Source organism: Nannospalax galili, unplaced genomic scaffold (genome assembly GCF_000622305.1).
Source record: "Nannospalax galili isolate Female #2095 unplaced genomic scaffold, S.galili_v1.0 scaffold820, whole genome shotgun sequence".
NCBI classification, from domain to species: Eukaryota; Metazoa; Chordata; class Mammalia; order Rodentia; family Spalacidae; genus Nannospalax; species Nannospalax galili.
Window position 1 is genome coordinate 1,252,555 of NW_008346549.1, and position 27,923 is coordinate 1,280,477.

Below are 27,923 nucleotides of genomic sequence, written 5' to 3' on the forward strand. Positions count from 1 at the left end.
AGGTCTGGGTTTCCGTGAGGCGGTGCGGTTGTGTAGATTGGTATCCCTGGATTTCGGCTGTAAGGTTCGCGGAGAGAAGCGGCGTTTACGAAGCGTTGTCCATCATGGTGAGCTGGGCCGGGGTCGGGAGCTGGGATGAGGCTGGAGCTCCAGCCGGGCGTCGTGGTCCGGGTCGGGCCGGGGTGGCTGTCGAGATGCCGAGTCACCCGGGCCTCCTCGGGCCGGCTCTGCCCCGGACGCTTCTAGGGCTAGTCGGACCCGTGCTTACGAGACGCCTCTTTTCCTGTTGTGTTGGCGATTCACGTAGTCTGCTCTACCCCCGAACTTGAGGGTAGAAAGGAACCTTCTCTTGTGGTGTCGGTAGTTCTAAATGCTCTGCGCGCAACAGGTTTGCATACACAAAGTTAACTGGAAGTTCTTGGCGTGGGGACAGACATCGGGGATGTAGTCCTGAGCCTTGCAGTTCGTGCTCCTTACGGAAGGCCACGTATTTTCAGGCGCTTCTTTCTGTTTACACAGCTTTTCTTTAACACCTGCCATCCTTCAGCACATCCTATTTTCTTTAATTCCTGCCGCCCCTCGGGGACATAGATGGTTATTGTATTAACCATGAAAAAAACCAAAATTACAGGGCTAGTTTACTTAAAGTAACAAAGTGAGGCGGCGAGATTTTGAAGTCAGATCCATCTCGCTGCAGTCATCGCCTCCATGTCACTTGTTTATTTTGTTTAAAACAAGGAGTAACTATTAGATTTTATCCTGAGACCGTCACTCCTTTTTGTTTGTTGGTTTTTGTTTTGTTTTGTTTTAGACAATGGCTGGCCTGGAACTCCCTATGCAGACCAGGCTGAGCTTGAACTCAGAGATCTGCCCAGCCTCTGCGGCCTGAGTGCTGGGATCAAAGTCGTGTGCCACCGCACTGGACTCCTGAGTGTGTCACTGTTAAATCGCATTTCTCAGTTCACCCATGTAACCAACACTGAATGCTTCATGTGCTGGGCTTTGAGGTGTTAAAAGAAACTGAATCATGTGCAGTTAGGAGCAGCAAGGAAAGGCAGGAGGTCAGTTCATGAGTGAATGAATTGGAGGCACGCTAAGAATGTTGTGTATGTTTTCATTTAAGTTTCAGAGAAGCAGTGGCTTAGATTGGCTAGGGGAAGGAACTTTGAGGATACCCCTCTGGCTTCCATCATTCAGAAGGATTTTGTGGGTTATCCATCTAAGACTGAGTGAAACAATTCTAGTGCTTTAAAGAAAAAGACAAAAAAAGCCAGGCATGGTGGCCCACATCTTTAATCCCAGCATTTGGGAGGCAGCTAGATCTCTGAGATTGAGGCCAGCCTGGTCTACATAGCAAGTTTTGGGCTAACTGTGACTACAGGGAGACTAAGTCTCAGAAAAAAGAAAGATGCTGTGCTAGATAGTTCTAGTCACTGAAGAACCATCTAAGATTTATTAAACATCCCCCCACCCCCGTGGGTGTGGATATAGGTGTGTGTATTCAAGTGCACATTTGTATATGTAGTCAGAGGGCAAAGTGCTTTTGTATTTGTTTTGAGACAGGGTCTCAGTCTAGCCTTGGCTGGCTTGAACTTGCAGAGATCTGGGCAGGTGGTACACCCCTTTAATCCCAGCACTTGGAAGGTAGAGGCAGGCTCTGTCAGTTCCAAGCCAGCTAGGGCTGCAGCATAGTGAGACCCTGTCTCAAAAAACAAAACAAAACAGGAACACCCCCCCCCCAGACGTAAACAAATTCATAAAGATCCTTTTGCCTCTGCCTCCAAGATCTTGATCTCTCACTGATTTGGAACTCACTAAGTAGGCTAGGCTGGTCTCTAAGCCCCAGGGATCTGCCTGTCTGTACCTGGCCAGTGCTTGGGGATTACAAGTATATATCACCACATGCCCATTACCTGTTTTAAAAAACAAAACAAAACTTGTTCTGGGTATTGAATGCTGGTCCTCATGCTTACAAGGCAACCACTTAACCAATTGCTATCCTCCAGGCCTCCACCTGCATTTTAGGAAGATAACTAATTCAGCCTGCTAATTTTAGCATTACTATTAAACTACTTTATCTGTAGGGGCTTCCCTTCTTCGTGATTATGTTGGAATTAAGTTAAATTCTTGTTGTAAGTATGGCTTTAATTCCAGCACTTGGGAAATAGATGGCAGGTAGATCTCTGAGGCCAGCCTGGTCTACATAGCAAGCTCCAGGTCAACCAAGGCTACATAGTGAGACCCTGTCTCAAAAAAAATTCTTGCTATAGTGAGATTTTTTTTTTTATTGTGAAAAGTGCATGAATTTTTTTATTTCAACTATTTTTAAGTATACAGTCCACTTCGTGATTATGTTGGAATTAAGTTAAATTCTTGTTGTAAGTATGGCTTTAATTCCAGCACTTGGGAAATAGATGGCAGGTAGATCTCTGAGGCCAGCCTGGTCTACATAGCAAGCTCCAGGTCAACCAAGGCTACATAGTGAGACCCTGTCTCAAAAAAAATTCTTTCTATAGTGAGATTTTTTTTTTATTGTGAAAAGTGCATGAATTTTTTTATTTCAACTATTTTTAAGTATACAGTCCAGTAAAACTGTATTCACATTGTTTTGAAATAGATATCCAAATCATTTATTTTTATTTTATGTGTATGAGTGTTTTGCCTACATGTATATGTGTACCCATGTTGTACAGTGCCTGTGGAAGCCAGAAGAGGGTGTTGGATGCCCTAGAACTGGTGCTGCAAATGGTTATCAGCCATCATATGGGTGCTGGGAATGGAACCCAGGTCCTCTGGAAGAGCAGCTAGCTAGTGCTCTTAACCACTGAGCCATCTCTCCAGCACTCCCAAATCATTTTTTATAGTGAAGAAATGAAACTCTTATTTACATGAAGTGACAATTCACCATTTTTCCTTTCTCACAGTCCATAGTAAACACTCTATGAAGTTGATTACTGTAGGTATCTCATATAAGTAGGTCTAAGCCCTTTTATAACTGTCTTATTTCACTTTGTGTAATGTTCTTTAGATTGTTGTAGCATGTGACAGGATATCCTTCCCTTTTAAGGTCAAATAGTATTCTATTACATGTATGTACTACATTTTGATTTTGTTCAGTCACCTCTCAATGGATGTTTAGGTTGCTCCCCCTTTTATAGCTATAGTAATAATGCTGCAGAGAGTAGGAATGTGCAAAATCTAGGAGATCTGCTCTGAATTCTTTTAGATATTTGCCCATTATGAGATTTTAGGCTGAATGTGGTAGCATATGCCTTTAATCTCACAACTTCAGAGGCAGAGGTAGGTGGATCTCTGTGAGTTTGAGGCCAACCTGGTCTGCATAGTTCTAGGCAAGCCACAGCTACATAATGAGACCCTGTCTCAAAAGGGGGGCGGGGCACTGGACAGCAGTCTCAACACTCATACAGAGGCTAACAACCCTCCCTAACTCTTTAGTTACAGAGGATCTGAGTTTCTTCTGGCCTCCCCAGTCATTGCATAACACAGGTACACTTACATACATACAGGCAAAACATATACATAAAATTAAAAAAAAAATTTTAAAGAGATTTTATATGGAAATACTTGAAAAGACCCCAAATTGATAATATGTCACTAAGTGTAGTTGCTAGCTTAAGAGCTGGGTCTTGACTTTTTACTAGTACTATATATGCTTATTGGTGTGAGAAAACATTGTGGTATAACACAGGGTGCCTGTCTGTTCTGTGCTGTGAGCATATGGGAGAGGCACTAATCTGACCAGGGCCAAGGGAGGAAGGCTTGCTGGAGAAAGGAAAGGATGGTAATTAAAAGCCAGGCAAAGGAGTGCATATGTGGGCAGCTGTTCTTTCTACTGCCTGGAGTATCTTTTTGTTTCCTGCTTAGGTGTCTGATGCCACATATGTGTCTTCAGGGAGTCTCCTCCTGAACACTGGTTTAACATACATCCCTAGGAGCTCTCTGTCCCCTTATCTGCTTTTGCCTTCAGAATTCTCAGACATGTAGTTTTATCTTCAACATCAGGTGGCAGGGCAGAGGTGATATCACTACAGTGATGATCCTTAAAGCCCAGGTCAGAGTCTGGTGGCCATCTGGTACTCAGTAAAAGAGAAGGCTTTTCAGTTAATAGCCATCTTCTAAATTAAGGATTACAGAGAAAGGGCTGCAGGTTGCGTGACAAGCCCAGGCAGGAGCGTGGCAGGTTAGGAGATGGTGAGACTGTCAGTAATGAGTCTCTGTGACATGTACAGAAGGTCCAGCCTTGATCTTGAGGATGGGGAATAGTAGTGCAGAAAGATGTGAAGGGGAGGCCTGAGGTGACTAGGTCGTACTGTCTACAAATAGTGGAACCTAGACCTAAGAGGTGAGACAGAAAGGTTCTGAGGTTTATTATGTTCCCTAGGAAGTCAGAATATTCTGGTTGAGATTTTAGTTCATTCTGCTTTTAGCAGCACTAATGACATTGAAATATTTGACATTTAGCCTGAAGAAATGTAGCTTTGAGCTAATACATGGCATTGACCTGTAGTCCAAGTTATGCAGGAGGCTGAGGCAAGGGATCTCTTGAGTGTAGGACTTCAGGACCAACTTGGGGAACGCAGGAGACCTCATCTTGAAAGGGAAAAAAGCCCCTTTGTTCTAATAACAGCATCTCTCTCTTCCTTCTAGTTCTCTTTCAACATGTTTGACCACCCGATTCCCCGGGTCTTCCAGAACCGCTTCTCCACGCAGTACCGCTGTTTCTCCGTGTCTATGTTAGCAGGGCCTAATGACAGGTCAGATGTGGAGAAAGGAGGGAAGAGTATGTGCTTGTTTTTATTTTGAATAGTCACTTTTCCTGCCCTCAGTCTGCAAACCTATAGTCTTCCCCAGCCCTTATTTTGCACATGGGTGCCAGACACTAACTAGCAGTACAGTAACAATGTCACTTGTTCTGGGACATGGGTGGTGGGAGTTAGGGTGCTAATTATGATTAGATTGATGACAGAGAGCTATTCAGAGCCTCAAAGTAAATAAATAACCCCAAATAAGATTTTTTATGAAAAGCCATATAATTCTGGCTACCCTAAAACTATTTAAAACTTTTAAAAGATATATCAGAAAATATTCATGCCTTTGTTGTATCCTTTTTATTTTTTAATACTGCTTAAATGTTCTTTCCACAGTAATTATGCCACCTTCAGCCCTCGATCAACTGAGTAAGTATTTTCTAAGAGACTTAACTTGGGTAATATAAATACGGGTGACAAAAAATCAGCACAGGCTCCTCAGTGTGTCTAGACCCAGGTGACATTTGTCAGATGTTGTTAGGAATCCTCTTTGGGGGCATGCTGGGTCGGGAGAACCAAGGCCACAAGCACCCTAGACAAGGTTAAGTAAGGTTGGGCTTGTGATCACTGGGCTCTCCACCACCTGGATGCTTCAGGCCCCTCCTCAGTGAAGGGTATTTCTCTCTTTGCTCCTGCTCCTATCTACCTCCTCACTTCTGCCTGGTTTGTCTTAAGAACGTATCATGGTTAAACGAAAGTACAGAGATGAAGTGCTTTGTCCAGTGCTTAGGCAGCTCATGCTGTGGTTTGGGCTCACTAGGTTGTCGCCCAGAGATGATTGGTGTGATCACACAAATGTGAATCAGATCTCACATCCTTCTGAAATGGCTTTCCTGAGCCCCAGACCCTGCATTTCTCACCTCTAGTATACTAAGTTGTGTCCTAAGCAGTTCAGATATTCAGCTGTTGACTTTTCTTCCCAGACCAGATAAAGCCTACTTGTGAAAGCAGCCACATTCTTCCTTTCTTTTATTATAGATCATAGATAAACTCTGCTTCCTCCTGTGGAGACTGGTCATGGGGATGTAGTGGAGCCTTGCAGAGAATAGGTGCCAGTTTGCTGTGTTTGGGCTTTGCACTTTGCCCTGCCTGGCTGCTGACTTAGCTTCTTTGAACCTTTGTCTCCATTGACCAGGGGCACCATCAGTGTATGTGCATTGGAGCTGCTGTGGTTTGTGGGAACAGCTCAAGTGGGAAGGTAACCCTTAGCTCAGTGTCCTAGAAGATACTTAGGGACTAAGTAGTAGGATTTAGACCAATGTTTAGATCTTTGGTTTTGTAGTACTAAGGATTCAGGCATGCTAGGAAAGTACTTATTTGCTGAGTTGCATCCTCAGCCCCTTTATTTTTTATTTAAAAAATGTATTTTATGTGTATGAGTATTATGCCTACATGTTTGTAAATGCACCTGTGTCATGCAGTGCCCATGGAGGCCAGAGAGGGTGGAGTTACAGACAGTTATTAGCAGCCACGTGGATGCTGGTGTAAGTCGAATTTACTGCTGGGAGGCACATGCTTGGCTTCCTCCTCCCACCGTCCATATGACAAATTGAGAAAATATTCCTCCAAACTATAGTTTAGGGACTGAAAATATTTATTGGGCTTATTAACAGAGCATATGATGGCGATGAGGGGCTACTTCAAAGAATGAGCACCCTTGGGCTGTTTTTTTTTTCTCTACATTTAAGCCGGGTCATGGCATCCTGAACTTGTGGCTGCCTGTCCAAGATGGCAAAGCACCACCTTCTTCTTCCTCTGTGTCTATCCTTAGTCCCTCCCCCTCATGCAGTTAAGGCTGACTGATTGGGTGGGAGGGATGATTGTCTCCCTCTGTCCCTCCCTTCCTACAGAGAGTCTTGGGGTCCAACTAGTTTGAAGTAAGCATGGGGGTGAGGGGGGAGCTAGAGAAGAAGACAGCCATCTGTTGCTGGTCATTCAGAGGACAAGCCTATCCAAAAGCTGGGATTCAAACCCAGGTCCTCTGCAAGAGCAGCCGGTGCTCTTCACTGCTGAGCCATCTCTCTAGCCCCCCTCAACCCTTTAAAAGTTTCTCTTACTTTCACACTAGGTTTCATTAAATTGGCCAGGCTGGCTTCAGATTTGCAATCTTTCTTCTTTGACTTCCTGAGTAGCTCGCATTACAGGCATGTGTCCTGCACTTAGCTGTTCAGACATCTTAAGTGGTGGAAGAAACCCTTTTGTAAATCAAATAAGATCACATATACAGTCCTAAATGCAGGTTACTGCTCCTCTCATAAGAGGTCAGGGAGCACAGAGGACTCTTATATTGGTAAAGTGAAGTCACTCTTCACCCCCACATGTCCTTTTTTTTTTTGGTCTTTTTGAGACAGGGTCTCCCTGTAGCCCAGCTGTCCTGGAACTCACTATGTAGACCAGGCCTTGAACTCCCAGAGATCCTCCTGCCTCTGCCTCCTGAGTGCTGGGATTAAAGGCGTGCGCCACCACACCCAGCATTTCCTTATTTTTTTGGGAAACAGGGTCTCACTATGTAGCCTTGGCTGGTCTGGAACTATATAGACCAGTCTGGCCTCAAATTCATAGTTTCTCCTGCCTCTGCCTCCTGGGCCAGCCTCTAAATAGAAACTCTTAAGGTAGAGATTTTTGTCTGGTGCATGATTAGCATTTAAATTATTGATGAATAAGTGAACATACCACTTTTAAGAATTGTAATTTCAGGGACTGGAGAGATGGCTCAGCAGTTAAGAACACTGACTGCTGTTTTAGAGGACCTTGGTTTGGTTCCCAAGACTCACATGGAGGCTAGCAGCTGTTGTAATTCCAGTTCTCCATGGGCATTGTATGACACAAGTACACTTATGCAACATGCAGGCAAAGCACTCATACAGAGAAAATAATAAATTTAAAAATAAAGAATTGTGATTTCAGAAAAATCACAAATCTATGCTGTTAATACATGACTAAGTAGCCAAGCTTCTCTGGAACCACATGCTGTGTTCTTGAAGGCAGTGATACCCTTCTACCTAGTAGGGGAATGTAGGGGACAGACTTTCAAGTCTAGGGGTCAGGGATACAGGGCGAGCAGGGTTTCTCTTTCACAGGAACTGTACATTGCGGGGTTACTTGATTGTGTCTCTTTCCTTTTAGGCCGGCTTAACATTACCTATCCTATGCTATTTAAACTTACCAATAAGAATTCAGATCGCATGACACACTGTGGTGTATTGGAGTTTGTTGCTGATGAAGGCATCTGCTATCTCCCCCACTGGGTGAGTAAGGCTACCAGGGTCTTGGGAGAGTCTGTCCCTTGAGGACCTCATAGGTAGGGAAGCCCCCTGCGTATATGTGCATACTTCAGAGTCCTGCATCTAAGTAGTGTGGCCCAGTAAGAGGAGGCCATCAGTAACAGTGTGCTGTGCCATGTTTTAAACATTGTGCTTAGCTGTGGAGACATAGATCAAATTCACTTGAAGGATGTCATTGGACTCCTGGGTGCTGCATCAAGGGCACAAGAGGCTCCAGAGCTTTTCCTGGAGCTGGACATCTCAGAGAGGCCCAAAGAATGACTAGGCATTTTAGGGAGGACTCTGAGGTAGCATGCATTCTGTAGGGTGGCCATGGGAACCATCCGGCTCCCTTTCTTCCCTCCTTGCCTGCCTTTGTCCACCCTCTCCCAGGTGGGCAAGCTTAGCTCTGGGAAGTTCTCAGAGGAAAGCATGTGGCTCCTTTTTGTGCTTTATGCTAGCATGTGTACTTAAGTCTCCTGGGTGGGCTGTGGATGGGACTGAGGACACATAGTAGTGCTTTGTCTGCCACACTTCAGGCTCCCCTTCCCCCAGAACATTGTTCTGAAGTTCACCTGCTCCTCTCATTTTATCAACACATTTCAAAGGGGTAGCTTTGAAGGTTTGAGGTTGCATGTGATACTAGTTCTAAAGATCATCTCTTGCAGGGAGTAACTTTGCCCATGCCACCATGGAGAGGGTTTTGCTTTTCAGCTGGGTCCCAGGGAACTTGAGAAGTGATGTTCACAGTGAGCTTCTCAACAAGAGCCCTGTTCACTTGTATCCCCTACTGCCAGGCTTTTTCTGTTCTCTCTCCTTGCCCAGACCTATTGTAACAATTCTTACTAAAGCCTGGACCTAGCCTGCCTTGCTGAGCACTTAGCACTAAACACCTTACTATCCTTGAGTGTCTACCAGTACGCAGGACAGTGTCCCATTGTAGTAGAGGGCCTGGTCACTGAAGCTGCTCTGGGTGACTAACGTCTTTGGTAGTGATTCTTTCAGTCTTTCTCTTCTGCAGAGGTCCCTGTGGGCTGACCCATTGAGATGAAAGAGGACGTGGTAGTGACACTGTACTCTGAAGATTTTCCTCCGTCCCCAAACACTTTGACCCAGGAAGCTATTTGAATCTTTTTCTCTGAGATGCCACAAGGCACCTGGGAAGGCTTGTGGGGTATGAGACTGTGTGTCCACTTCTTCCTGGGTTGGTCTTTCAACTCCTGGCATGGACAGGCAGCTGCTGTCTCCCACCTGCAGTCCCATGTGACAGGGAGTGTGTGAGCAGGTGCTTTCCCTTGGCTGATTCGTGGGCTTTATCCTACCTGGAGTTCCCAGACTTGAGGGAGAACCAGCAGGAAGTGCTTCCTTGTCTCCTAACTGCTGGAGCCTCATTTTTGACCCATACCTATATACGGGTCTGATTGCCAGCATTAGGGTACCCACCAGGCCAGGTCCTGCCATGCTATCTGTACCAAAGTGCCCACTGATGGAACAGGCATAGAGTGAAATCTTAGCTCCTCCTGTTCCCTTACTGCCCTCAAGTCTTTTCCAAAAGTCCATTTGTCCCATAGGCCTTGGTCCCACCTTGTTTCCTGCTTTTTATTGCTGGCAGCTATGTCCTGCTTTTGACTGGGGAAGCTCCAGGCTTCGCTTGGGCCTGTGATTACATCTTTGCCTTACATACTCAAGGGCTTTATGCCACAATTACCTTCCTCCTCACTGACACATGCTTTTTCTTTCTTTCTTTTTCTTTTTTTTTTTTTTTTTTTTTTTTTTTTTTTTTTTTTTTGGAGACAGGATTTCTCTGTAGCCTCAGGTGGCCTGGAACTCACTACTATATAGACCAGGCTGACTTTGATCTCATAGAGATCCACTTGATTCTGCCTCCCAAGTGCTGGGGCTAAGGATGTGTGCCACTGTGCCCTACTGACATGTCTTACACTGCTTTGACCTGTAGCAGTTTGACTGATCCTTGAAACACTTGCACTCAGGATCACAGAACCCTCATTTGCCAAAGCCAGCTGCCTTGACCAGCTTGCTGTGGCTGCCTATGGCATTTGGAGGCATGACCATATTCCATTTCTATCATTTCCAGCCTGTAAGCACAGTATGCTGGGGCCTCTGCAGGCTCCTCCAAGAGGGCTGCGCCTCAGCCTGCCCCTTTCTCCAGATGAGCTCCTTATTTGCTCACAGCCCTCTGCCCCTACTTCTTCCTGTGAAGTGTTCGCAAAGGGATTTACTTTCCCTGGAGACTTGCTTCAGGACAGCTGAGTATGGGAGAGGGGTTAGCAGTGGAGTGCCTAAGGATGACTGAATTGTGGACTATGTCTTGATTACTTTTGTGCTGTTAGGGAAGCTAATGGAGACTTGCTCTGTGGTTCTTTTTACCCATGCATCTATGTATCTGACCTCTTCAAAAAGGCTTATTAAACAAAAATCCATTCTAGGAATGCTACATTTCTAGCCTAGTTTGTTTCTTCATTGCTGTGACAAAACACTCTGACCAATATCAACTTGAGGAGGAAAGGGTTTATTTAGCTTACATGTCCCCGGTCACAGTGCAGCGGGAGCCCAAGGTAGGAACTCAGGGCAGCAACCTGGAGGCAGAAGCTGGAGCACAGGCCATGGAGGAATACTGCTTGCTTGCTTGCTCCCCTGACCCCTGCTCAGCCTGTTTTCTTATGCAACACAGGCCCACCTGCCCAGGGGTGGCACTACGCACAGTGGGCTGGGCCCTCCCACATCACTCAACAATCCAGAAGGTGCCCCATGGACATGGCCACAGGCCAGTCCAATGAAGGCAATTTCCCAATTGAGGCTCCCTCAACCCAGGTGTGCCAAGTTGACACTAAAGCTCTCCAGCACAGTATCCTCCTTTCCTGACCATACCTTGAGTCTTGGTGACTTCCTGTATGCTAGATTTTCACAGCCTTTGTTTGTGTCTTTCTGTGTTCATCCTCAGCCATTATCTGCCTCACTGGATAGTTTAATAGACATGTGTCTATCAGTGTTTTATGACCCCCTGTAGCAGACACCTCTGGGGCTTCATCACTACCTTGTGGCCTAGCCATGACCAGCCTCTCCTTGTGCAACCATTCTAGCTTAAGTGTGGTCCTGTTTTCCTCAGGGTCTTGAAAATGTTTGTGAGACTGCTTTGGAGCTGGGAGGTGAGCATCCCAGGGAAACATTGTGCACAGGAGGCTGGAAAACAGTGGCCTATCCAGGTAGCCTTGGCAGAGCCATCACAGTGCCTGGAGTAGCATTCTCAGTTGTAGCCCTTTCTTGGTCTGCTTTCCACCTTGTGTCCTTCACTTGATTTTTGTATCACAGTTAAATGACTTGTTTCAAGTCTTTATCTCTGGCTCTTCTTCCACCCAAGTAAAGCTTTGGCTTGTCCAGTGTATTGACTGAGACGTTAGCTATGGTGACTACTTAATTATCAAGAGTTCCATGCAGATTTCTTCTTCATTTTAGATGATGCAGAATTTGCTGTTGGAAGAAGGGGGCCTGGTTCAGGTGGAGAGTGTCAACCTTCAAGTGGCTACCTACTCCAAATTCCAGCCGCAGAGCCCAGACTTCCTGGATATCACCAATCCTAAAGCAGTGTATCCTTTTGACATAAGTTCCTTTTTAAAGAGGGATGCTCGACAGTCATTAAACAGCATGGGGACCTCATCTCTTGGTAGTGGCCAAGCACATCAGGTGCTCTGTGGATCTTCTCCTGTCCCTTTCCAGACACTTCTTAGAATTCAAAGCATGCACCAAGATGCACAGTATTGCCTGTGGGAGGACAGAGTAGTTCACCTGCCTTCAACCTCTAGTCCTCTGTGGAGCCCTGGGCCCTAGCTCGGCCCTGAACTAGGTTATCTAGCCCACTTTGTGCTCAGGACTTAGGACCCATTCACTCTAAGCCAATGAAGTAAGGTTAGATGAGTAGTACATTTTCTGTCTTAGCAAGTAGGAGCTGGACATGGCATAAGCTTTTAATCCCAGCCCTCAGGAGCCAGAGGCAGGCGGATCACTGAGTTCGGGGCCAGCCTGGTCTACATAGTGAGCTCCAGGCCAGCCGAGGCTACAGGGAGACCCTGTCTTAAAAAGACCAAAAAAGAAAAAAAGCAAGTAGGAAGCAAAATTTTAGGTTCTAGTGGTTTTTAAAAATGTTCTCCTCTAAGCTTCAGCTGGGTATATTATTTATGTAAATAAATGTGACCAGTGTGAGAGAGACATGTTTTGTGTGTCCTGTTACATAGCAAGACCCTATCTAAAGAAAACAAACAGCATGGGCAGGTAGAAAGTTTAGAAGGCAAAACCCTGCTTCTATTTCCCTCCATACCTTCTCACTTTCTCTAGGCCGACTGTCAAAAACAGGGTTCTTTTCTAGTAATCATGCCCTGGATGTGAACGGCCATTTTAAGTCCTTTGCTGACCAGGTCCTGGACAGGATGGCCTTAGTGAGTCCCCTACTGGGTGGGTTCTAAACAAATGGACTAGGTTGTTGGATTCTTGGTCTCAATAGTATAGTCAGTGGTAGAGGTGTCCTGTGTTTCAGGCAGGAGGACATCTGTGGGAAGAGCTGTTTAATGTGTCCTTCAGAATGAGCTATAAATATTTTGCTATCAGTGATCAGGAGGGGTCCTACCTATGTGGCAATAGCCTCTAATCTTTGTGTTTTTCCATGTTACAGTACAACTTACCATTAGCTTGTTTTCAGAGGCTTTTTCTTTTTTAAAAGTTTTTTTTTTTTTTTTTTTAATTTTTTATGTGTATGTGTCTTTTTGGCTATATGTGCTCATACATGTGGGTACCTGAGGATGCCAGAAAAAATCATCTTATCCCTTGGAGGTGGAGTTAGAGGTGGTTGTGAGCCCCCCCCACATGGATGCTGAGAACTAAACTTGTATCCTCAGAAAGAGCAGTGCACACTTCTAATTGCTGACCCATCTTCTCAGCCTTTATTTTTAAAATTAGGTGTGTGTGCATGTGCAAGTGAATGCAGGTGACTATGGAGGCCAGAAGAGGGTATCAGGTCCTTTGGAGCTGAAGTTACAGGCAATTGTGAGCTGCTTAGTGTGAGTGCTGAGAACTGAACTTGTGTCCTCTGTAAGAGCAGTGTGCACTTTTAACCGATAAGCCACCTCTCCAACCCTCAGAGGCTTTTTCTATAAATAACTTGTCGTGGGAACAGGGTGTCATCACTTTGGTCACCTGCAAGTCAGCCTGCTATTCCTGGGTCTGACTGATAGGGTCAGTCTTAGTGAGTTTTTTAAGGGCAAACAGACAAAATAAATCCATCCTTAAGAGGCTTTTGGTCGTGGTGGTGCTTGCCTTTAATCCCAGCACTCAGGAGGCAGAGGCAAATAACATGCCAGCTGGGGCTATAGGGAGACCCTGTCTCAAAAAGAGCCCCCCCCCTCCCAAAAAAGGGTTTCTTGAGTATTTGGTCACAGGGATGATATAAAGAACTAAGACAGTATAGAACAGAGAAGTAGGGAGCTGGTACTACAGCATTTGCAAGAGCATGCAGATGAGATGAAGGAGCCTGAGGGTGTAGTCTTAGGACTCAGCTAAGGTCAGCTCTGTTCAGTGGAAGTCAGAGTGCATTCCTTATACAGGAAGTAGTGTTCCATTTGGTTAAAGTTGTGTGGTGTTAGTATCACATGGTACTGTCTACCTGTGGGTAATAACCACAACTCCTCAGAGACTCATTGCAGGTCGCCATGTTGCCTTGACAGCATGTCTGCAGATTAGAAAATGCATTGAGAAACTTTGCCTGTCTGACCACTGGAGATGTGATCGCTATCAACTACAACGAGAAGGTAGGCAAGCCTGGTGTGACCTAAAGTGACAAGACTGTTGAGTTACTATGACTGTTCACCCCAGATAGAAATGACTGATCAAAGCAGTGATCCCATCAAAGACTAATTTGGTGAACCAGTGAATTTATTGAGGTTACTTACAGGAATAGAGGTGAATCAGGGCACTGCATCACTGAAAAGCTGTATCTGAGCATGGGTGTGACTCATGGACATTGGGGTTTTTTTTTATGTTTTTTTTTTTTTTTTTTTTTTTTGTCTTTTTGAGACAGGGTCTCCCTGTAGGCCCAGCTGACCTGAACTCACTATGTAGACCAGGCTGGTCTTGAACTCACAAGGATCCACCTGCCTCTGCCTCTTTAATCCCAAGTGCTGGGATTAAAGATATGTACCACCACGCCCAGCAAAAGTTGGTTTTTTAAAAAAATTTTATTTTTAGTTTTGTGTATCTTATACAGAACATCTTAATCATCCCTTATATCCCCTTCCCTATAGGTCCCTTCCCATAGCCCCCCCCCCCCAAACTGGAATTCATATAACCTGTCATTTGTGTTAAGGCCTGTCGTGTCAGATTAGTGTCCCCAGATGTCCCTGAGTGCAAGTTCATCAACTGGGATCTAGTCAGCCTTTCTAGAGTCCCTCCCTTTAAGAAGATAAGCTCTTCCAATCACCCATCAGTAATCAGCTGCCAATAATTCTTTGACTCAGATTGGGGCCTGCTGTCCATTTCCACAGTTGTATACTGGGTTTTTGTCTGCTTGAGTTTGCATGGGTCTTGTGCATACTGACACCATTGCTGTAGGTTCATATGAGAAGTGTCCCAGGATGCATCTCCTCCCTGGCTCTTAACAATCTTTCCACCCCCTCGTCTGAAATGGTCCCTGAGCCCTGGGTGGAGTCCTGCCCAAGGACCTACGCTCTGTAGACTCTTATTTTCCTGTGTTTTGGCCATTTGTGACCTTTTGTGTTCCTGGCCCTCTGTTGTATGAGGGAGCTTCATTGATGAGGATTTAAAGGTGTATTAGTGTTCTCTTCATCCCTTGTTCTATGTTCCGTGAGCCTTAGGTGTAGAGGTTGCATCCTAGATGTACCATATAGACTTGGGCAATTCACAGACAATCTCTTGTGTGTGACCAGGTGTGGAGCTCTGTAATAATCTCTGTTGAAAAGAAGCTTCTTTGATGGTTGATGAATAGGATACTTGTCTATAGATTTAAGGATTCATATTTTGCATATAGTAAGAAATTACATTTGTCTAGGGATGTGACAGCCTTGGGGTTTTCTCTAAGATTTATGACCTCTCTAGCTATGTGTATTTGGCTAGGTTTATAATACCACACATGAGTTTCCTCCCATTGAATGGGCTTTAAGTCAATTAGGTAGCTGTTGATTACCCCCAAGTTAAAAGTGCCACTACTGCACCAGTGTCATTTGCTGTGCTGGTCATTGATGTGGTTATTAGGCCTTAAAGCTGGGGTTGGACCATCCATTGATGGTCTCCCTTAGCAGCTTGTGTAGTGCTCTCCAAAGCTATGAGAGCTAGCCTTCAGGAGAAGTGGCTTCCAGGTTGACTAATGGAAGTTGTATTAGTGGAGTTCCCTGTACAATTTGCTGGCAGTGACTTCACAAGAGGGTCTCCTCAGCAATTGTTTACTGCTTACATAACTCAGGGAGGGGCCTCCAAAGTCTAGGAATATTCTTATGGGTTTCATGAGCTTCCCTCCTCCTTCTACAAGAAAATATTTGAATCCACAAAATACCTGTGTACTTTCCATTCTGGTATTGATTAGGTCTTTCTAAAGAGAGCTTTTATCATCTAATTGCTGTGTACTGTTTCCTTTTTTAAAATGTCCTGGATTTACATTTAGAGCCTTCATTCACTGAATGTTATGGTTAATCTTGATTATGGACTTAATGGGATTTAGAATCACCATGTAAACACCCCTGGGCATGTCAGAGAGTTTGTAGATAGGGTTGAGATAGGAAGACTACTCTAAATATGGGTGGCACCATTCCATGGGCTGAGCTCCTGGACTGAATTAGAAGAACTGACCTGAGCACCAGCATTCCTGTTTCCTGACTGTGGATGCAATGTGACGCACTCCCTCTAGCTCCTGCTCCAATCTTTAGCCAAAATAAACCCTTCTTTAAGTTGTTTTTGTTATATATTTTGTCCCAACAATGAGAAAAGTAATTGTTTTAAGGATTGATTGCATTTATAGGCAGATAAACTATATTTTTATTTGGTGTATTTCTGATGCTGTTAAAAACATCCATTAAGAGGCTAGAGATGGTTCATCAGTTAAGAGCATTTACTGTTCTTGCAGAGGACCCAAGTTTGGTTCCCAGCACCCACATGACATGGTTAACAGCCACCTGTAACTCCAGTTCAAGGGGCTCTAATGACCTCTTTTGGCCTTTATGGGCACCAGACACACATGATGCACATACATACATGCAGGCAAAACACTTATACACATAAAATAGAAATTAGTATATCTTTTAAAAATGTGTTAGGGGACTGGAGAGAAGGTCCAGCAGTTAAGAGCACTGGCTTCTTTTGCAGAGGATCCTGGTTCAATTCCCAGCACCCACATGGCAGCTAACAACCATCTGTAATTCCAGCACCCACATGGCAGTTAACAACCATCTGTAACTCCAGTTCTAGGGTAATCTGACATTTTCACATGTCATGGGTACACTTATGTACGTGGAAACAATGCATGCATATGCATAAAATTTTTTTAAAAAGTGGGCCGGAGAGATGGCTCAGTGGTTAAGAGCACTGGCTGCTCTTGGAGAGGACCTGGGTTTGATTCTCAGCACCCACATGGTGGCTAATAACCATCTGTAACTCCAGTTCCAGGGGAATCCAATGCTCTCTTCTGACCCCCATGGGCATTGCACAACATGGGTGCACTTACATGCAAGCGATACACTTATATACATGAAATGAAAAAAAAAAAAAGTGTTAGAAATGTCTTTGCTGATTGAGCCTGGTGGTGCATACCAGTAATCCCACCAGTTAGTAGAACTGAGGCAACAAGATTATGGGTTCAAGAAGGATGGTCTGGGCTGCAAAGCAATATCCTATCTTTAAAAAAGGTCTTTTCTGTTATCTAAGTCAACCCTTTGGTATGCTGTGAGGAACCAAAACAAGCTGACTACAACCTTGTCCTTGTAACACCCACCCTTGAAAGCGGGCAGGCCTTGGATGATCTGGCCCTGCTGTGTGCAGAATGCTCTTGGTCACCTTGGCAGTAGCATTTGGCTGCTTGAGGACAGTGCCTCTTGGGGTCTGTTCTCATTGGCATCACATTTTGTTTTACTTTAGTCTTCCTTTCACTGCTTCCTGACAGTAGTCTGAATGCCTCTTGTATTCATCCATGATTCTATGCCTCTTAGATATCAGATTCTAGACAAGTTAGGTAGAAGGTGAAATGACAGGTGAGTTCCCACAAAATTCAAGAAGGTATCACTTCTACTGATAGGCATTTTGGGGATAGACTGTTACTAGCAATCTTGGAGTAAGCATTCTTAAAAATTTCTCCTTAGATACTTATCTAATTATCTTCTTAGAATAAATTCCAAGATGTGGCCAGTCTAGTTCAGAAGTGGTATCTTTTACAATACGATGCTAAACTAATTATCTTGTCTAATTGGACCCACATGTGGGGACCAGCATCTCTTGAGCAATGAGCGTAAAGGGAGACTCTTCACCGCATTGTCTCTTCTGAGAGATAGTATCATGGTGTGAAGGTTGTGCCTCCAGGAACTAGGCAGAGAGCCACAATAGGAATGTTGCCTGCCCCTAGTGCTGCCTCATAACTGTTGATTTCTCTGCTCTTTCTGCAGATCTATGAACTGCGGGTGATGGAGACCAAACCTGACAAGGCTGTGTCTATTATTGAGTGTGACATGAATGTGAGTGACTTTTTTGCAATTTCAGCGAGGTCAGGGCCCCAGCAGAGTGTCACACAGTGAGGAGAGTAAGAAGATGCTATCAGAATATCAGGAGGATGTTCCTAGGGAGTGGGAGTGGCCGCTTGCTCCTATACTTAAGTAGCTGGATCCACAGTCAGCTCAGACCTGCCAAGGAGCAGATATTAAGATCTAAGGTGGAACAAATCATTGACACACAGTTCTTGGTTGCTGAGCAAGAAAAGGTTTACACACTGTCTCTTAGTTTATGTGACTCCTAAGGTATCAGATTTTAGAAATAGAAGACAGATTAATGGTTGCCAAAACTTGGGGTCTTTATAGTACTGTTAAGTATCTTAGCTATGGTAATGGATACACAGACCTCTGTGGTGATAAAATTGTATATGACCAATCATACATGTTTACATAGAACTAATGAACTCTCAACAGCAGTGTGTCTGTCAATGTTGATGTTTTGTTAGTGATGTCATAGGAAGTACTGCCATTGGAGAAAATGAGCATAGTGTACAAGGTACATCTTTTTAGTATAAGTTCTTAGAACTTCTGTGAATCTACAGTTGCTTGAATTAAAATAGTTAAGGAAGCTGACTGTGGCCATATCTCAGAATTTTACCTTTCATGTTGAAAACACAGGTGGACTTTGATGCTCCCCTGGGTTATAAAGAACCAGAAAGACCAGTGCAGCATGAAGAATCAATAGTAAGTGATTCTTGTGAGTTCCTTCTGATTAACCATGTCTGTGGTCTTTTCTTTACCCATGCTGCTTTTTTTTAAATTAAATTTTCATTTATTCATATTGTTTGTATGTGTATGGTGGGGGTGTGCATGTGCCACAGCATGTAAGTGAAAGCCATAGACAGCTTGCTGGAGTTGGTTCTTACTTCCACCATGACCATGTGGGTTCTAGGGATTGAACTCGGGTTGTTAGGCTTGGTGGCAATCATTCTTATTCACTGAGTCATCTTGCCAGCCCTTACTTCTACTTCTTTGTGTGGATTCTGCTGGGGGATGGCTGGGTCATGTTCCTGTTTCTTTTCAGTTTGCCTTCTGGAGGCATATGTATTCTAGCAGGTGGGAAATGGAGCAGCACTGGAAACAGTATGGTCTGGGAAAAGCTGTCCGTGTTACTTTCTACTGCTGTGATAAAATACCATGACCAAAAGCGATTTATGGAAGAAAGAGTTTTTTGGGCTTACAGTTCCAGAGGGATAAGAGTCCATCTGGGATCCAGTGCTCAAATATTTGAGCCTAGGGGGACATATCTCACTGAAACTACCACCTGTGCTGAGAAGTTCACCTTTGATTTTTCTGTCTTCCTGTCAGGAGGGAGAAGCTGACCACAGTGGCTATGCTGGCGAGATGGGCTTCCGTGTGAGTACCAGGCAGCGTGTGTCTGTGCCTCCTGAAGGCAGGAACTGTTCTCTGTGATGCTTTGTGAACATCAGCAGGACTTAGACTCTGTACCCATGTATACAGCGCAGGCACTTGTTCAGTTACTAAACCCTTTCATACCACTTTCTTCTGGAATTCTAACAGTCCTGAAAGGCTTCCAATTTTTTGTTCTTTTCAAAACTTAACTAAGCTAGGGCTATGGATGTAGCTAAGAGATAGAGACTTGTTTAATATATGAGAAGACTTGGGTGTGGTCCCCAGTCCTGGAGGGGGTTAGGAATCTACCAAAAAGTCACTAGTAAATAGGTACTCACAAACACTTCCCATAGGTTCATCAGTTGTTAGCACACGTGCTTTGTCTAAAAACATCCTGTTTTTATTTGCCTGTATTATTTGAAAGAAAGCTTCAAACATATTCCTTAGGATGGCTGTTAACAAGGCCTCCCTGGAAGTCAGAAGTGGCTCATATACAGGTGCTGAGGTGCCATGAAGCACTGGGGGAGCTATGACTAAACATTTAAGAAAGTTGGACCTGGGGGTAATGGAGGCCTTAGCTACCCCCAGGTCCTTGAACTGTGGTGCCTACAGAGGCTAGCCAGTCATTGCTGTTGACTGAGTCATGCAGCTCACTTCGGCTCCCTGCAGTCCTCTGAGGGGCTGGATGCAGAGACCTTGGCTGTCAGCACTCCAGGGGATCTGGGCATTGCTGTTAGCTCATACGCCCCTGAGGTCTCTGAGCAGAGGGCATATGACTCTTGAGGCTTAGGACATACTCTCCTGGCTTGCTTATCTAGGCCTTCTCTGGTTCTGGGAATAGACTGGATGGAAAGAAGAAAGGAGTTGAGCCCAGTCCCTCCCCAATCAAGCCTGGAGACATTAAAAGGTAAGCTTGTCCTGACTCTGTCCTTGTGAATGTTTGTCATTGTACAGGAAAGGTCTCTGTCAGCCTATGAGGTAGAAGAACCTTATTCCAGTGCTAGAGATAAAGCCTGACCCAGCAGGCTACTGGGTGGGCTCAGACCCCTGCTTGCCCTCTTGCAGTGGTGGAACATGACACCGTTGGGTCTGGGGACTCATGGTAAAATGCTCCTGGGGGCCATCAGGTCAGGGATAGATATGTGTTGTTAGCTCTCTACTGTGTGTGTGACCAGAAAGAGAATGCTGGGGATGAGTTCCCATGGAACACTTGCAGGGAAGATCTTGGAGGCCAGGCCCTGAGTCCACACCCCTTTCTCCTACAACCAGTGTTTCTGTTAAACCAGGAAAACATTTGCTTCTTGGTTCTCTACCAGAAGGTCCAGGTCAGGTAAAGCAGTGTATCCTGGAGAGTTACCAGAAAGATACGTGATCCTCCTTGCCTTCCTCTTGTCAAAAGCAAGGTTTAGTCCTTCCTAGAATTGACATTTCTCCTTGTCTGTCTTCACAGAGGAATTCCTAATTACGAATTTAAACTTGGTAAGATCACTTTCATCAGAAATTCACGTCCTTTGGTTAAAAAGGTTGAAGAGGTGAGTTTATTTCATTGGTCATGAGAAGTTAACTAGTGGTGACTTGTGGTTTTGTGTTTTTTTTTAGACTTCCCCTTTTAAAAAAATATTTTATTATTTTTATGTGTATGCGTGTATTGCCTGCATGTAGATAAGTGCACCTGTGTCATGCAGTGCCCGTGGAGGACAGAAGAGGCTGTCGGATCCCCTGGAACTGGAGTTAAAGACAGTTGTTAGCTGCCATGTGGGTGCTGGGATTTGAACCCAGGTCTTCTGCAAGAGCAGCCAGTGTTCTTAACCACTGAGCCATCTCTCCAGCCCTGTGACTTGTGTTTTTATCAGTCAGAATAGGGTGCTTCTGTCATATTTTTCCCATTGGGGCCCTGCTGTCCCTGATGGCCTGATTGCTCTGTAGAACTATTGTAGGCTTACCAGCTGAGGGCTCAAGAGCTAACTCTAGACTCTGCCACCAAAATTCTAGGGGTCAGGTGAAAATTGTCTTCAGTTTACTTACTGCTTGTTTGTTTGTTTTGGTATGGGAATTTGAACCTAGGGCCTTGCACATGCTGAGCTGCACCCCCACTCCTTTCTAACCCAGAACTGGAGCTTGCTGTCCACGTGAGTGATTGGAAATGTGAGATGGGGGCAGTAGGGCTCAGTCCTGCACAGATGAGCATTTTGAGACCCTGTGGGCAGACCGGGATGGCTCTGTGGACAGGTGGCCTGGGTATAGGTGCACTTGGTTGCAAGAAATCAAAATATTGACCGAAATCACTAGGGTAATGAGAAGTAGCATGAATGCACAAACTGAAGTTCAGACCTCTGCCAGTATTGCTATAACTCTGGCATTAGGTAGCAATGGTGACTAGCAAGATGCTGGCTCACAGAGCCCTCATCAGGTGCCAGGTACCCTCCATGTGCTTTATAAGTAACATCCCTGCCAGGCATGATAGCACATGCCTTTAATCCTAGCACTTGGGAAGCAGAGGCAAGTGGATCTCTGTGAGGTCTAGGCCATCTTGGTGTATGTAGTGAGTTCCAGGCCAGCCAGGGCTACATAGTGAGACCCTGTCTAAAAAAAAGTACTATCTCTAATTGCTAGAACAGCCCTGTGAGGAGACTGTGGTGATTGTGTTTATACAGATGTGTGGGTACAGAGCTTGAACCCCTAACCACTTCACACCCAGTGTCAGTGCCATCCTGCTCCAAACGTGACCTTCACAATGACATCAGAACAACAGGCCAATATCTTCCTGTCGCAGGAAGAGAGGGCTGCCCTAAAAGCAGAAAGTGTTACCACATGGAAAATTAACCTAGAGTGTTGGGCTCAGAAGAGTTACATCCTGCTGGAGATCACACACTATACAGCCTTTATGGTTTGGAACAAGGCCATTGAAATGTGATGAGTTTGTAGAATACTCATACTAGACCCTTGGATTTCCCAGTTTCTTTCTCAAAGGATCATCACCCTTAGCTGGGCATGGTGGTGGCAAACCTGTAGTCCCAGCAATTAAGAAATGAAGGCAAGAGAATCAGAGAGTTCACAGCCTGGGCTACATGAGATTCCATCTTTAAAAAAAATTCTTGAGGGGAGAGGGGATTCAGGAATAGGATAGAGATCAGATGTGCTGTGAGCCTATTGAGGATGGGCTGTTGGGCCATTTCCAGACATTCTTCACTACTGAACTCTATCCTCTAGCATTTGGGGTGGCCAGCCACAAAGACCATGGTGTTCTCTGCATATCCCACTCCCACTTAACAGCCTTCTCTGGCCTTTAAAGTCCCTTAAGTTGGCACAGGGTTTGTTATAAGACATCTAGGCTCAAAAGGAGCAGATGTGGTAGTGTAATCAGGCCTCCTTCACTTCGTAAAGTCTGCCCACATTTTTCATCAGATACAGGCTGGCTTTCATCTGACTTAGACCTGAGGTTCACAGCCTGACTATATAGATTTACAGAAGGGAGAGTGAGGCTGGCAGGCATGGCTGGATCTGTTTTATCCACAAATATCTTAGTGCGTGGCATTGAAGACATATACTTAGCTTTACTCTATCCTGAAAGTCACTAAAGTTGCAGTGAAAGAATAGGATAATAAAGACTGGAAGAGGAGGTAACTCCAGTAAGATTTTGGCAGAGGGACAAGTGGTACTTGCTTTTAATTGACCATGGAAAGCTACATTCTAAGCTGGGCCTAAAGAAAGCCAAGAGACAGTTTGGTGTAGGTCCCAGAGCTCTCAAAATTCACCTCTGGAAATGAGGGGCAAAAGATAGAATAACTATTACAAAGCATTTAGAGCCATGATACTTTCCCCACACTGCACTGGGGCTATGCCTTCCCACCTCCAGAAGACCTCTTTGAAGGTCACTAGCCTAGGGCCATCTGTTACAGTAGATAGCAAGACCTAACAGATTAAAGGAATGTTTACATCCTGAGTTGTTTGGCTGCTGTTTGGTCCCACACAGTGGCATCCAGGTTTGCTCATAGCTATTGAAGGTTGGAGCTTTTTTTCATTAGCCCAAGAAAAAAAGGCCTAACACTCTGAAGAGTGTTCCTATCTAGTAAATATGTTCAGGTTCCAGGTCTGAGCTAGGGGTATAGCGCAATGGTAGAGTGCTTGGTCAGCATGACCTAAGGTACACTCCTAGCACTAAGGGGGGAGAAAGAAAACTTCAATTCTAATGTTCAAGTAATACAGATTTTGAAAAGCCAGGTATGGTAGTATGCACCTGTAGTTCCAGTACTCATTAGGCTGAGGATTGCTTGAGCACAGGAATTCATGACCAGCCTGGGCAACTTAGAAAGACTTCATCAGCAAAAATTAACAAGTGAATTAATGACAGAAAAGAAGGCAAAGAAAGAATTGTGAAAATGATCTCTTTAATTGGAAGGCCATTAGTTTGCAGTAAATGAATTAGCCCAGATTGAGGCAGAGTAAAGATCTGCTAGTGAGAGGTCAGAGGTCTTAGTAAGGATTAGGGACACCGTCTTAGGATATACACACAGGAAGTTAGGCGGTAGAGCAGTGACTTCAAAAATTCTGACAGGACATGGGAGGAGCTCATGGGGCCCTACTCCTTAGAGCTGAACTATTGGCTGTTGACAAATTCTGGGAAGGGGAGAATCATTGTCTTAATAGTTGTATATCCACTGAGGAGTCCACCAGGTTCCAAACCTGTGGTCACAAAACAAAGCAAAAAGGAATGTGAGAAAAAGATTTGTAGTAAAGAGATGGGTAGATGGGGTGTGTGGGGGGAGATAAGAGAAGGTGGGGCGTGAGAGTTAGGTACACATAGGAAATTGTCAAAGAACAAAATTAAAAATTCTCACAGGAAACCAGGTGCAGTGAAACACAAGTTGTTATTCTAGCACTCAGGAGGCTAAGCAGGATTGTGAGTTTGAAGCCAGCTTAAGCTACATAGAATGATCCTTTTAAAAAAATACTGGGGCTGGAGAGGTGGCTCAGTGGTTAAAAGCACTGACTGCTCTTACAGCAGACCTGGGTTCATTTCCCAGCATCCACATGGCAGCTAATTGTCTGTAGCTCCAGTTCCAGGGGACCTGATAGCCTTTTTCTGACCTCCGAGGACAGTGCATGACATGGGTGCACTTACACACATGCAGGCATTACATTCATACACATAAACAAAAATTCTAAGCGGAAATTTCTAGTCTAAAATTCTGTACCCAACTCTTTTGGGGCTGAATTTATGTCGTAAGTTTCTATGTTATCCTAACCTACAGTACCTCACAGTGTGACTGTTTGGAGATAGGGCCTGTCACAGAGTTTAATTAGGTAAGATGAGGCCACTGTGGTGGACCCTAATCCAATCTGACCCGTGTCCCAGGAAATGGAAATGTGAACACATAGAGGCCAGGTAAAGACTTAGAAGAGTGCTGTATTCAAGGCAGAGCAGCCTCAGAAAAGGCCAAGCTTGCAGGCACCTTGGTCTTATACCCTCATAAATTAATGTCTATCTTTTTTTTTTTTTTGTGGGGGGGGGGTTGTTTTGCCCACTGAGGCACAGTTCTGTCACCTCTGTCCAGTGGTGTGTTGTGCTCAGCGGCTGGTGAAAACTTGATGGATTTGGTAAAGATACTAACCAGGTGTTAGGGAATGAGAGGATCTGGGCGGACTTCTATGGAGATCAGGCTGGCCTTGAACTCTCAGAGATCTGCCTGCCTCTGCCTCCGAGTGCTGGGATCAAAGGTGTACGCCACCATGCCCGGCTTAATGTCTTATCTTTTGAGCCACAAAGTCTTTGGTATTTTGTATGTCAGCCCTACCAGACTACCAACTAACCTACTAATAAAACATCAGATTCAAAGAAAAAATAATAAAACATCGGATTCAAAGAAAAACGTATTTTCTATCATGTAAGAAAAGATATCCCCTCATGAAAAGGTATCCCTCATGAAGCCTTTCTGGGGAATCTACTGCAGGACATACCTCATTAAATGAAAGGATAAGGTAGAAACAACCAGTGCCAGTGCCAGTCATGGTGCACACCTGTAATTCTAGCATTTAAGAGGATCAAGAGTTCAAGGCCAGTCTGTCTACAGAGCAGGAAAAAGGGAAGTCCTAGCTTGGACAGATGAAGTAGTAGATTCTTGCTGTGATTAAATGGATGGAGAAGAAAGAAGTGGGACAAACAGAAGACTGTGCAGGAAAGGAATACACTATATAGCTCAGATGAGATATGCACTTGCATGATTGTCATCACATAATCATTGGCTGGAGAGAGGTACAGCAGACCATAATAGTAGGGGAATGCCAGGTGTGAAGGTGTGCTTTGGAAATCTCAGATTCATCACTCATAAAGGAAAAGCCAAGAGATGGTACTTCAGATTGACTAGCAGTTAAAAAGCATGTGAAAAAATACCTGCTGTTTTCTAGAGTAGTTCAGAACACTCACTGCTCTTTCAGAGGACCCCAGTTCATTTCCCAGCAGTCACATCAGGTGGCTTATAACTGCCTGTAACTTCAGCTCTTGGGGAATCCAATGCCTTTGACCTCTGTAGACACCAGCATTCACATATACAACCAGAGCCATGTGCAATTAAACTGCTTTCCATGGCAGTTTAGCATACTGCAAACCTGGAAGTAATAGGTACATGTGGTGGTGTAAGCCTTGCCCTCTTACATGGTAGAGTTCTTTTGGCCTTTTGAAATATGCCATAAACTCATTGGCTTGAGACTTTGGAATTGAGAAGAGAGTTTATATAAATGTGCAGAAAAGTGACTGACAAAGTTATTTTGGGGTGGTGAAGTTATGGGTGATTTTTCTCTCAGAATATTTTAAATTTTTTTACATCGAAATGATTATTGTGTAAAAGATACACAAATGGCCTCCAAACTATTGTGGTTCCACTGAGTATTTTTCAACTTTCTAATGATGTGAAAATGATGCAAATTCAGTAGAAACTATACTTAGATTTTTGAAATTTGATCTTTTGTGGGCTAGTGTGATCCTTTACATGATGGACAGCGCCACATGATCTCAGGGGAAGCAATCAGAACACTGGTGTGCTTGTTAAGCTGGGGCAGTTGGTAGTTTAGGTATATGAAATGCCATTTGTCTTAATAATGATAGCTTAAGTTGGGAGGCGGGTGTTGTGCATTCAACATGAAAACAAAGGTAGTAATAGACTCATAGTTGTGATTTGTGGTTTGTCAGTGCCATAAACTGATTCTAGAGTCAGTTCTTAACTCTGCATAATAAAGTAGGGAAAATGGATTAATGATACATGAGGCCATAGAATAAGGCAATTTGGGGGGCTGGAGGGATGGCTCAGCAGTTAAGAGCATTGGCTGTTCTTCCAGAGAACCTGCGTTTGATTCCCAGTACCCATGGCAGCTAACAATTGTCCGTAACTCCAGTTCCAGCAAATCTGACACCCTCTTCTGGCCTCTTGGGGCATTGCATGCATGTGCTGTACTTTCATACATGGAGGCAAAACACACATACCTATAAAATTAAAAAAAAAATTTTGTGTGTGAACTTCCAGGAGTTTCTGAAAATAGTATCTTATTTTCCCACCTAGGATGAAGCTGGAGGCAGATTTGTCGCTTTCTCTGGAGAAGGACAGTCACTGCGTAAAAAGGGAAGGAAGCCTTAAGTCCAAGGAAAATAAAAGAATTAATCGCAACATACTGGCTTATAGTTACTGGCTCTGACATGTTTTAGACTCTGAAAAGTTCAGAGAATGCTGTTATTTAAGGTTTGTTTAGAATTACCTAAGAATTATGAAGTTTGTCCTGGATGTGGAACAGCAGAATTTCAAGGTTGTGAGCTGAATTTGGGAGAGAAAGAGCTATCTCTGAGGTCTGGAGGGTGCCACTTCTTCATGTTTTCAGCTCAGAGCTCTTCCTCGGCCTTAGGAGAGCATTCCCGTTTCCGAGGAACTCAGTGAGGGGATTGGACAGCTGTAACTTGTTCTTTAACAGTTTTCCTTTACCCAGCTTGGTTACATAGACAATATAGTTAGCCATTTTGTAGTTGTTTCACCACTCTGGCTGCAAGTTTAGTATTTGAGAAATACTGTTTTTATTTTTATTTTACATAATGACTTGTCTTCAAAAGTGCCATTGCTTAGAAGGGATCTGATCCAGATGAGTTCACACTTTTTTTTTATTTTATATGGAAATAACTCCTGGCTATTGAGTGAGGCTGTTCTGTAATAAAGCAACTCTATGATGAGGCCAAATGTGATTGGTAGAATGAATAAATGCTAAAGATACATTCTTTTTTACCCTTCCACAACCCCCCCCCCTTTGCAGTTTTATTTATTATCCAAGCTTCTGCTGGCCTGTCCTTTATTTCTTATTTGTTTTTAAAGTGTTGGGATTGAACCTAGAGCCTCATGAATATTAAGCATGCCACTCTGCCACACCCCCAGGTTTTTTTGTTGTTTAATGTTTTAATTTGGCCTCAGATCTGCACTTTGTATGATATGAGATTTTTGACATGCTAATCCAATTTAAAGTTTGTTCCTTGAGAATTCTAATTCAAGAATTTAAAATAAAAAGTTGATGAAAATTTGACTTGCCTCTAGCTGTTTGATAAGGTACTGTCATGGATTGGTGCTTGGCCCACTAGCTAGACATTGGGGAAAGCCTGTTACTAGAAAAATGCTTCTCTGAGACTTCTGGAGATAGAAGATCAAATGAAGAAATTCCCTGATATGAGGAGAGGGGAT

General features: G+C 44.2%; 1 protein-coding gene across 3 annotated transcripts; it reads left to right on the forward strand.

The window, feature by feature from the left end:
* On the forward strand, positions 1 to 27,768 carry Ufd1 (ubiquitin recognition factor in ER associated degradation 1). 3 transcript variants are annotated; one of them, XM_029568268.1, is made up of 13 exons: positions 1 to 107; positions 4,669 to 4,801; positions 5,166 to 5,198; positions 7,956 to 8,077; positions 11,567 to 11,697; positions 13,836 to 13,908; positions 17,761 to 17,829; positions 18,481 to 18,546; positions 19,171 to 19,218; positions 20,034 to 20,122; positions 20,666 to 20,747; positions 21,280 to 21,344; positions 26,769 to 27,768. In XM_029568268.1, exons 1-13 carry the CDS (start codon positions 105 to 107, stop codon positions 26,899 to 26,901), a joined length of 1,047 nt encoding a protein of 348 aa, XP_029424128.1. In that variant the 5' UTR covers positions 1 to 104; the 3' UTR covers positions 26,902 to 27,768. The 3 variants fall into 3 exon arrangements, with proteins under 3 accessions (XP_029424128.1, XP_008841268.1, XP_029424129.1); XM_029568269.1 differs by having other exon boundaries at positions 59 to 107; positions 4,669 to 4,775; XM_008843046.3 differs by lacking the exon at positions 21,280 to 21,344.
* The last annotated feature ends 155 nt before the right edge of the window (positions 27,769 to 27,923 follow it).

Excerpts from the sequence above, each read along its gene's own strand:
- Ufd1 (XM_029568268.1), top strand. Across the intron at positions 19,219-20,033 it reads CTGGCGAGATGGGCTTCCGT|GCCTTCTCTGGTTCTGGGAA; the intron begins GTGAGTACCAGG and ends TTGCTTATCTAG. Across the intron at positions 21,345-26,768 it reads AACTGGAGCTTGCTGTCCAC|GATGAAGCTGGAGGCAGATT; the intron begins GTGAGTGATTGG and ends TTTCCCACCTAG.